Source organism: Arabidopsis lyrata (genome assembly GCF_000004255.2).
Source record: "Arabidopsis lyrata subsp. lyrata unplaced genomic scaffold ARALYscaffold_5, whole genome shotgun sequence".
NCBI classification, from domain to species: domain Eukaryota; kingdom Viridiplantae; phylum Streptophyta; class Magnoliopsida; order Brassicales; family Brassicaceae; genus Arabidopsis; species Arabidopsis lyrata.
The window spans coordinates 18,952,870-18,964,283 of record NW_003302551.1 but is presented as its reverse complement, the minus strand read 5'-3'; the positions used below and the strand labels follow the sequence as shown (position 1 = coordinate 18,964,283).

The 11,414-nt window shown below is 33.2% G+C and overlaps 1 protein-coding gene across 1 annotated transcript; it reads right to left on the bottom strand.

The window, feature by feature from the left end:
- Positions 1-625: 625 nt before the first annotated feature.
- On the bottom strand, positions 626-3,771 carry LOC9312539 (TPR repeat-containing thioredoxin TTL4). Its single transcript, XM_021024834.1, has 7 exons — positions 2,574-3,771; positions 2,298-2,493; positions 2,022-2,203; positions 1,583-1,919; positions 1,301-1,502; positions 1,112-1,218; positions 626-998 (listed from the first exon to the last, which is right to left on the bottom strand). Exons 1-7 carry the CDS (start codon positions 3,452-3,454, stop codon positions 846-848), a joined length of 2,058 nt encoding a protein of 685 aa, XP_020880493.1. The 5' UTR covers positions 3,455-3,771; the 3' UTR covers positions 626-845.
- Between the last annotated feature and the right edge of the window lie 7,643 nt (positions 3,772-11,414).

The following is an 11,414-nucleotide window of genomic DNA, read 5'->3' as shown; positions in this document are numbered from 1 at the left end:
CAGCTATGAAAGGAGTAAATAAATATAGGTTATTAGTGACTAATATGTTTAAGAATGAACTCAAAGATCACACGTAAATCACGGTTAAAAACCGGTAAAATCCGTGTTATATCAATGGTAATCACTTAGATGGAACAAAATTCAGCTTATGTCATAGCCTCATAGGTCAGTTTCTACAAAAAAATCTTTTCAAATTCTTGAATTCGATATTGGTAGATCCCAACAAAAGTTTCAAAGAGGAGGATAGTTTTTAGGATCGTCAAACATCTAAAATATGTGAGAATGTTTGAAATTCTCTCGGTATTTTGTTTGAAGCTTAGATGTGAGAGAGAGAAAGAGTTAGGCTGGTTCCCTGAAGCTGTTCTGCCTGTCCATGATTCTAACAAAGGGCTCTTCAAATGATTGAAATATTTATTGGTTAAAGTGACAGGGTTTGGCGGTTCATGAAGATGGACACTGAGCAGAGAAGGCTGAGGCCGCAAAGGGAACAAGCTCATGACCTCAAGGGAAAAGTAGCCGCCGAAGGTTCATTTACTAAAGTTACTGAAAGCATAAAAAAAATTAAAAAAAAAAAAAAAATGTTATTACAACTAACCAAGCCCACCAGACCCACTTGTAACTTGTAAGTAAAAAATCAAATGAACCATTGAATTGGGGCATTTTTGCATGAATGAGAAGCATGCATTTTCCTCAGATTGATACAATCGGAGCAGGTTTCAATATGATAATACAGTGAAACAAAAAAAAAAGAATGAAAATTTCAATTAACAAATGGCTCTTTGAATCAATTTACGTTCGTGAAGACTAAAGATTTGAAAGAAAAAAAGAATGAGAAGAGAGATATGTTATAAGAGGAAATGCGTGACCGAGTCCTCTAGTAACTGATGACTAGGACACACCATTTCCTTCACTTTCTCTCCCTTCTTAAAGATCTTAAAGGTTGGGACTTTCTTGATGCTCTCTGCTTTTGCCAATGCCAAGCTCTCCTCCACGTCCACCTATAGACAGACCCGGTTACCGCGTTAGACCAAAAACGATAACCATTTTGCGCTAAATGCTACCACGAATGCAATGGAATTTACTAGATTGAGCATAAGAACAAGTGTCTTGCCTTGAAGAAATGTACTAATGGATACCGTAAGCATAAGGTGTTGACAAATGGAGATATTGCTTCGCTTTGTCGGTTTGATGATGATTTGAAATGAAACACAGAGATTCCTGAAGAAAAGTTTCCATTTTTTGTTAGCAAAGAGAGGAATCTTGAAAGTTAAATTTGCAAAGTGAGTTCATTCGTTTGTACCGGGTAGTGATGTTGCGGTCTTAAACTTATCTATAGTCGAAACTTCTTCAACTTCATTATTGAATCCCAGGTATTTAAGTTCTTCAGATTTGTTCGATAGAGCAGTCCTTGCTCTCTGTAAAGACTCGGCAACCTCGCTGTCTCCTGGAAGTTCCTTTCTCAATACTTCATAATCTCTAACCGCATCCTCCCATCGGCCAAGCTGCATTTAACAAAAGCAACTTTGTCAATTCAAATACTTAGAAACACCGTTCGAAACCAATTCAGTGTCTTTAATCTAACCTTTCCATATGAAGCAGCTCTTCGGAGAAGAGCTTTGGTGTAACTAGGCTGGATTCTTAGAGCTTGATTACAATCATCAACAGATTTCTCCCACATACCGAGTTTAAACCAACATGCCGCTCTATTACAATACAAAACCGAGTTGAAAGCATCGAACTTGAGTCCATCCCCATAAGCCACACTCGCCTCCGAGTATCTCCTTGAACTAAAGAGCTCGTTTCCACGGGTACGAGCTTTTGCCAAATTCTTCACATTGTTTAAGACCGATACTACCTCGGGATTATTGCTATGATCAATCGTCATGGCTCTCTCCGCCTTCACAACCGCACTCTCAAATCTGCAACAAACCTATCATCTCTACTCACTCACCCAAGAACCAAACAACACTAGTAATAAAGAATCAAAACACCTTTCTAAGTTTAAGCATTTCGAAGCTCACCTTCCTAACGCCATATCAACTTGAGCTTGAACACAGAGCACATAAGCATCACATGTCATACCAAACAGTTTCGCAGGTGATTGAGTATGATGATGATCCATCCTCGGAATATTAGACAGACACAAATCTGAATCCTTTATCTGATGAAGCCGCAAAAAGGCTTCTGCTTTACAAGCTACAAGCTGCACAAGATCAAACCTCATTGTTTTAAAAGATCAAGTCTTTTCACTGATAATTCAAACACAAAAGAGGCAATGCCACATTTTGATCTCTAACCTGAGGAGAAGAATCAGCTCCATTTGCAATGGCTGCATCGATTTCGCTAATTACCGTTCTCCAATCACCGATCTTTCGAGCTTCTGTACACAGCCTGAGATGTTTCTCAAGCGTCTGCAACCTCCGCAAATCGGCTTGATCGGGACATTGCCCGGAAAAAAAAAGATGACGTCTCGCATTCTCAGCTTCTCCCAATCTAAAACCAAACCAATCAAAGATTAAACCTTTTTGAATAATACAAATTGGGTTTAAACTTTAAAGTAGAGATTTTTATACCTGAGATAGAGAGAAGCGAGTCTCTGGTGAGCTCTAGCGTAAGAAGGATCGAATCTCACAGCTTCAAGGCATTCTTTAACAGCTTCTTCTAACCTCCCTGACGCAGCCAACGCCGCCGCGCGATTGCTTCTGTAAGCTGGATTCTCCGGTGACAATGAGATTGCTCTGTCGTAAAGAGCCAATGCCTCAGCGTAATTCCCTTTCCTATACATTTCGTTACCTGCCTTCTTCGCCTCCTCTGAGTCTCCCATTTCCGCCGCCGCTTTCGTCGCGTGACTCACCTTTCCGCCGCTGCGGATGATGTTTCCGTGGCCGTAGTTTGCCGTGCCTGTGCATAGAGTCTCCGGTCTAACAGAGGCTCGTGTAGCCATTCCGGTTTTCATAATCCTCCCCGACGGACAAATGTTTCCGGTAGGTAAAACGCCGGGATTCGGCGAGGTAGCCCCGCTTCCTCCGCCGCGAGAACTGTTATTGTTCACCGGAGAGAACCCCAAACCGGAATAAATCAACGGCGTTCCAGCAGAAGCGGATCTTCTGTGACCCGGTTTCAGACTCCGGTTAACGTTTCTGGATCCGGGTTTAACCGGACTGGTCTCGCTTAAACCAGAAAACTCGCCGGAGTGACTCCGTCTAGCAAACTGAGAAGTGACTGCCTGTTTGCCGGAAGCAGAACCAGAGGAGCTTGAACTGCTGCCACTAGGGGCAGGAGTCGCAGCGGCGGAGGAGGAGCCACGTGGCCTCAACGGAGAAATGGGAGAAGCAAAATCGAGTTCTCGAAAATCGGGTTTGTCGATGACGTCATCGTCTCGTTGGAAATTCAAAGAATCACGGAATTTAGTGGTAATGGAAGGTTCTAGCGAATGTCTTCTATAATGTGACATCTTCTTCAATACCAAAATATTAATCGCCTCTCAGAAGAATCACAGAGAATGAAGAAGAAGAGTTAGTGAAGAAGATTGAGAAGAGAGATGTTTGTGATATATAAAAGGGAGCAGAAGAATGAGAACGAAGATGGTAAAATCAAAATTATTTTAGATTACCGCTAAAAAACTTTATTAGTAATTAACTTAAAACGACTAATTCTGTGTGTTTTTATAAAATATTGTCAGATTAAGACATTGATCTTCTTCTTATGCTTCTGTTCATCACGAGCCTCTCATATCCTTCCGTGTCTTTCACGGCTGCTTATCGCTAAATATACGGTGATTTTATGCCATTTTTTAAAAAATTTAATCCTTGTAGATATTATTATGTACTATAGAGACTGTGTCTGTATGTATGGTTGACTTTCAAGTTTATTTATGTTTGAACAGAATCTAGATGAAACTTGTATTTGCCGACCACACAACATAAAAAAAAAATAAACGTAAAAGTCAAAATAAAATGAAATTTGTACTTTGTTGATCTTTGGATGTTTTTGGGGTTGTAAGTACGATATCTTACATGTTTATGAAGGACAGTCAGAAAAATAAAAGTCAGTGGATATATTACGCATATCTTACATGCAAGCATGTATTTAGGTTCAACCATTGTGTATTCGTTAAAGAAGATAAAAGATGATTTGAATTTGTTTTATCTAAATGTTAGTAATGAAAACTACATAATATTGCGATGTAATATATTACATACGGATAATTTCTGTGAAAGCATCGAGATTTCTTTTTTCTTACAGCAGAATGTTGGGCAACTAATCAAGCTACGTAATTCATGGAGAAAGAAATTAATATGTCACATTTCCTATGTTTATAACAGTGATTCGTACCAAATTATAATACTAGTTTGTAAATTGTAATAATACTGTTGTAATGTGTAATGAGAATGCAGCATGAAATGAAAAAGCCACCTCCGGGTTTTGAACTCTCGTATCAGAGTCAGAGTCAGAGTCAGCAAAATTGAGGGTAAAAGCGTCTATTAGGTAGGCCATATGTGTTTTATCAAAGTTTACAAAAAATGAATTAGGATTTTGAATTTTGAGCTTTGAAACGATCATAAAAATATACTAATTATTTTGTAAATTCACACGAAAATGAAAGAAAAATAAGGACAGCATAAAATTCGTATAAGAAGAGAGCAAAAGAACAGAAAACAAAAGCAGAAAAATAGGGAAAATTCAAAAGCAAAAGAGAAGTGAAGGCTCATTTACTGATGATGCATAGCTGGCAATATTTTTAAAGACGTCACTCGAAAAGCCTGCTAATTTCTTTCTTGGATTAATAAGACAAATATTCATTTACTAGTATTAAACTTTAATCAGTGTTCTGATATATTTACCATTTATATATATACTCTATGGAGACAGTCTTGAGACCATCAGCTTGGCCCTCTTTTAAGTCTCAGACCGAGTCCGTGTTATTGGCTCTTAGTCATATTCCTATGTGGAGAATTCTGTGTGAGGAAAGATGCGCTAACAAAGGTGCTTTCCTTATCGCTCAGAGTGTGACAAGAGAGGATCGACGACAATCATACGTAGCTTCCGGCTACCCTTTTTGGTTACATGGACTTTTTTGTGAAAAAATGTATACTACTTGATTGTAGTACCTTTTGTATTCTCTTCTGTGTAGGTGATTGTCTTAGATCCCCTCTTTTTTGGGTTACACTGTAATATTGATCTTTCTAAATTATCAATACATTGAATCATTCAGGCCAAAAAAAAATATATACTCTATGGCTGCTATAGCTTAACTAAAATAAGAGATGGAGTGTAGTAGAACGAAGGAAACAGAAATAGTTAGAAACGCTAAATAGGGGTAAAATAGTAAATATAGGACGACGCTGGCCACGTGCGAGAGTGACCGTGCCAGCTGTTTCACTACAGTTGCCAGCTAAGCACGCCGAATAAACATTTTAACGGAACCGGACGGAATAAACATTATGAAAGCGGTCCCCAATCTCCCGCCGAACCGACGATATGGGCGATAGACAATTTCTTCATACCGGACGGTCCGTGACATGAGTCGCTCCAAATATCGGATCAACCGAACCGGCTTTTTTGACCTAATATAGTAAGTATATAAATTAGAAATATCAAGTACATAAATCATAAGAAATAGAAAATATAATTTGGTCCCCGACTAAAAAAAATAATCATTGACGGATCGGAGAAGCACCTTTCACTGTTTCACACTCAACAATAATAATGAACATTTTAACTCAATTATTGAATTATTCACTCCAAAAATACATCAAAAAAAAGAGGTCACACTCACACACAGGTGCGGAGGCCATGCTTTGGTAGGGGGTCAGTTGACCCCCATAATTTTATAAAACTTTATTATATATTATTAGTAATAATTGAAATGACCCCAACCTAAAACAATTTTTGAACCCAATTCAAAATTAATGTTAGAACATGAAACAAAAAATAGTTCAAATACTTGAAATTTGGTCTTCCAATAAAATTTTAAACTCATACTTTATCTTAACAAAAAATATTTACTTAATATTATTTAATTGTTTACAGAAAACACTAATAAAAGAATATCATATTTAATATATTTTTTATTAAAAAAAAAAATTGATCCCCATAAAATAAGATTTTAGCTCTGCCAATCTGCCACTGCTCACACCCAAGTAGATATTAAAAAAAAATGCAAATTAAATTGCATATCGCATATTATAAATGTATGATGATCACATAATACATATTACAGCAGCTTGCATATTTAAACGTTAGCACAATCACAGTAATAAGTAGTTCAATCTTATAGTCACACGTACAACGGTACATTTGTTTGTTGCAATAATTGATTCATAGACTCTCAAGAAGCATTCTTCTCTCATATTTTTTTAGAAGAAGTTATAACTAAAATAATACTAGTACTGGTGGTGGCCGCAACATTTGACCCAATCATAAAAACGACAAAGAGGAAATGGTAAGTAACATTTCAAATATGGAATGAGAGTAATTAGCTGGTAATTACGGTATCATTAAATAATTGTCGAGATCATTCTCAGTAAATAAAAGAACAGAAATTGGGTTCAAATAAAACAAAGAAGAAGTAAGGAGAGAAAAAAAGGGGAGAAAATCTCCTTTTCCTCCGATTGGGGAACATACTTTATACATAATTAATTTTATATTTGTAAGAAAATTAGTGCTCCTAATTTCTCAAGGGCATGGCCTTAATTATTATTGGTGCTGACTGTGCTGGACGAACGTGGACCCACATTTGTAAGATTCGAACGTGACGTGTGCTATATTGTTTAGCCCAAATTTTTCATTAAATTAAAAATTCATTATGGAACTAATCATTGTTCTAAAAATCGGCCGTTTAGGCGCTGATCGGAGGAGCACCGCGGTGATTTTGTCCAAATCGGTGAAAAAAATCGGAGATCCGATTTTTTGTCCGTCTAGACCGCCTAGCCCGCCTAGACGGCGCCTAGCCCTTTTTTTTTTTTTTTACTTTTTTTTTTTATCTAAAATTCAAAACGTCCTACTTATGTTCGTAATTTGTATGAAAATCATAAATTTGAAATTAAAATCTTGTTTTCATGTGTTTAATATAATTTTAAAAACAATATTATATAAATTTCTTAATTATAATGGATTAATATGTTTTTAAAACATTAAATAGTCCTAAAACTAATCTCCGATTAATTCCGGTATAATCCCTGATTTTTTTGCTAGGCGCTAGACGCACCCTCACCGCCCGACTAGCGCCTAGCGATTTTTTAAACACCGGAGCTAATACACAAAACGTCGCCAAACAATATGTAAATGTATCAAAACTTTTAGAAGAAAAAGATTTCTAAGGAAGCCAAGATAAGTCACATGAATATATATTTTCTTCTTTTCATTTACTTTAAACATAAAAAAAAAATGTTTGTATTTACTGTTTTTTTCAATTTTTTGCATCCCAAAAATTAGATGGTAAAAATATCATTTAAATCATCAGTTTATCATTTTCGTTGATTTAAAGCATGAATTCTGGACCTGATGATTTAAATCCTCAATTTTATGCGACCATGTGATTTAAATCTTTAATTTTATGTTGACTTTCAATTTAATCACGAATTTTTGTTGACTAAACCAATTGTGGCACATTGTTAATTGGCTAAACGAAGCAATCATATAAATAGGAAGATGGAAACCATGTTGGTGTAGAAGAAAAATTATGTGATGACTTCGAAGTGCTAGTTATGCGATGACATCGTTTTACTGATCTTTTTAGCCAGTTAGTAATGTGCCTCAATTGGCATTATCAATGAGAATTCATGATTAAAATAAAAATCAATATAAAATAAAAGATTTAAATCATCAGGTGTAAAGTTCATGATTTAAACCAACGAAAATGGTAAACTAATAATTTAAATTACATTTTTCCCAAAATTAAATATATACTACAAGACAAATATATCAATTCAATCACTAGTAAAATTATAAAGTAAACATGGTTTTTATTTCTAAAAAAATCTATTAAATATTATTGCCATTAATGATTTATCTTTTAATGCACATCGCCAAAGCTGCTAGTGTTTGCGTGACAGTATAACATATGACTACAAAAATTGATCACTATGGATGAATGAGAAATGGTTGCAGTCAAAGTTTCCCGTAATCGTTGTAGGAAATCGATTTTTACAGGTGTATGCTTTTGGTCACTAGAAGATTCATCAAATGACTATGATAATTTATTAAGCATAAACTCTGTAGTATCTGTCAATTTAATATTTATTTATCAAAAATATTCACACATATATATATATCGAACAAATGCAACACCAATAACTGGGTCATATACATTTTTAAAAAAGGAGAACCTATTAATATTTCGATCTAATAACTTATTCGAATGTAGAGTTGGAGACATTTTTCATTACTGGAAAATCTTTTTGTTTAAAGAATTAGTCAGACACTACAGCGATCCTAAAAATATCAATATTAAACATATAGTTCTAGCAATTATTTATTTAAGCATATCACATTGTATATTCTGTTTTAGACTAACGATATATGTAAGTAATTGAGTATATAAACAAAATGATTCCCAATACTATATACAACGACAAATAAACCACGTATGGGTGGCTATTATCTGGTTTTCTATCTTTTTTTTCTTATTTTTGTTTTGTCAACATCTGGTTTTCTAATTAATTTGATTAAAAATTCAAATTTATCGATAAACGACGCTTGGCTAAGCTTGATCCTTATGGTCATTAAGGGTATCCAATGTTCATATAATTTAGTTTCATAAGCAAATGATGTCAGTGCAAAATACACTAAGCAAGAATATATGTAGATCGCATTACCGTCCAACTCGCATTTTTTTTTATATAAATATAAATGTTGCACGTTTAATCGAGACTGCTAGACAGAATTTAACTATATTATCTGATTCTCAGAAGATTTACTTTTTGATGTATACACTACAAGTATGCGAAAACAAAATACATATATTGTAGATTTGTTCCAAAGATGTTTGAATTGAATTGTATTGGTTTAGTAGTATGTACGTCATGGTTGACGGAAGATAAAGGTCGATAAGTTTTTCTCTAATCAATAACTAGTAGCATTCATATTGTTGTGGTGGGTGTTAACGTAATTAAAAGATAGCAAGTAGAGTATTGGTTTTATGTTTATAAATCCCAAATTATAGTTATATAAGCAATTAAAACAATTAATCAAACTAACAACATTATTGCAATGATCCTTATTGGTTGCCACCTGAGGCTATATGCTCGAGCATGTGAGCATATGCTCACAAGCTGTGAATTATCTTCTTTATCTGCAACATCGATCATCGCCATCATGATCAATTAACAGATTAATTAAGGAGTTTATTCAAAATGGTTATTTTCTTTGGTTTCTTATAATCATGAAAGAGGAAAAAGTTGAAGAGCTTTTCTTATAGTATGCACGATTTATGTGCTGTTTATTTAACATCTCACATGCCAGTGTATATATTGAATTTTTTTTTTTTTTTTTTTTTTTTTTTTTTTTTTTTTATATCTATAAAAGAATTTAAAAGAGTTAGGCAAACTTATTGGACATATATAAGTAAGTTACTTTTTGATAATATAGATCAGAGATTATGTTTCAACGTTGTTAAAATTAGATTCAAATCTGGTGGTACTATTGGAAAATATAAGATGAAGATCAATAATGTCTAGGGGCTATAACACCTTTATACAGATTACTTAATTAGGCTATAGAAAATAGTTAAGTAAATAATAAACGAATTTCGAGATTATCAAACATAAAAATATATTAAACAATCTGAAAGACAACTTGAGTACATCTGACGTTTGTTTTCTTCTAAATATATTTTCTGGATAAAAGAACTCACATTTATAGGTTTATTTGTATATGGTGATGATAAATTGATAATGATGAGGCATACTCTTTGGCTTGATCGGAATCATGGTTGAATTGGAATTCACAGAAATAATTACAAAGCATTGGTGTCAAATCAAGATGGTTTCACACTAAACACCAAGATTTTGTCTTTTAATTAACAAAAAACAAAACACCAAGATTTTGTCTTATAACGAAATTAAAGTAAATAAATTGAAAGGGTATAGGCCCGTCGTGGGAATCCACTAATTTACTCATTAAAGTCTTTTTTTTTTCTTATTCCCTCCGTTTCACAAAAAATATCGTTTTAAAGTTTTAATCTCGTTTCATTTTCAATGCAGTTTTAAAGACTACTTCTCTTTTTTAACCTCACTATTTTAGTGTATTAATTAGAGAGAGGGTATTATTTAGTGTATTAATAAAGGGTAGAAATAAATTTGTTTACTTTTCTTAATTTGTGTGAAAATACTAGAATGACACTTTTTGTGAAACAGAAAAAGTATAAAAATAACTAATTGATCATTAAAATCATGGTTTTTTTTAAATATACTAGACGATAAATTATTTTGGGTTACTTACTACTTAATATGTTTAGTGGAGAAATAAGAGATACTGCATTATTAGCATAATTTTCTTATCATGTTTAAATCTAACTAATTAATTAGTAACTAGATCATGACCCGCACGTACGTGCGGGATTTCATATTTTTAAAAAAGTTCTAACAAATTTTAATTCAATATAAATTATTTCGTTGTTTTTATGATATATATTTTAGTGTATTAGATTTGGATTCACACGTATGTGTAGAGATATTTTTATAGAAATTGTTATATAGATTTTAAAAATATAAAATATTTTGTTGTGTTAGTGAACTTTATAATAGTACAAATAATATAAAATTAGAGTAATAAACGAAATTCAGTTGCATTATTGCATAGTTATATTTTAAGATCCGGACCTACACGTACGTGCAAAATTATATTTAAGATAAAACTGAGATATAATTTAGTTGCAAAAGTTAAATGATGTTACTTTTTTTATTTTCTAAACTAATCAAAACATTTCTAATAGTTTGATTACATGTGTTAAATAGGATATAGATTCGGTTTGAGTTTGGTTATTTCATGTATATTAGCTAGGCGTAACTATTTTAGAACGGGAAACATATCCCGTCATATATCTCTCAGTTTATTTTTTTGTAAATTAATAATTATTTAAAAGAATCAAACTATTTTTTATTTAAATATATTAATTTTTTGATTACTATTGTACCCTTAATGAAGTTATTTAAAAACACTAAAAACTAATTGCATTTTTTGTAATTTTTTACCCTTTATAAGATTATTTATTATCCAATGCTTCCCAATTAATAATATAGATTTACGGAATGGTATATCCTTTGGAAAACGGAATGGTATATCAAAGTTTATGGCTTCAATCTCAAGATTAATAAATTGGTTGAACAAAAAAATGTCAATTAACTGGGCACAAATAAAATTGTCTATGTTTTTGTTTTCATAAAAAAATTTTCTTTTCTTTTTTTGACAGT

Bases quoted from the DNA above. Each gene is read 5' to 3' on its own strand.
- LOC9312539 (XM_021024834.1), bottom strand. From the start codon at position 3,454: ATGTCACATTATAGAAGACATTCGCTAGAACCTTCCATTACCACTAAA. The intron at 2,494-2,573 runs GTATAAAAATCT...GTTTGGTTTTAG, and splicing joins CTCGCTTCTCTCTATCTCAG to ATTGGGAGAAGCTGAGAATG. The intron at 999-1,111 runs GCAAGACACTTG...GTCTGTCTATAG, and splicing joins CATTAGTACATTTCTTCAAG to GTGGACGTGGAGGAGAGCTT.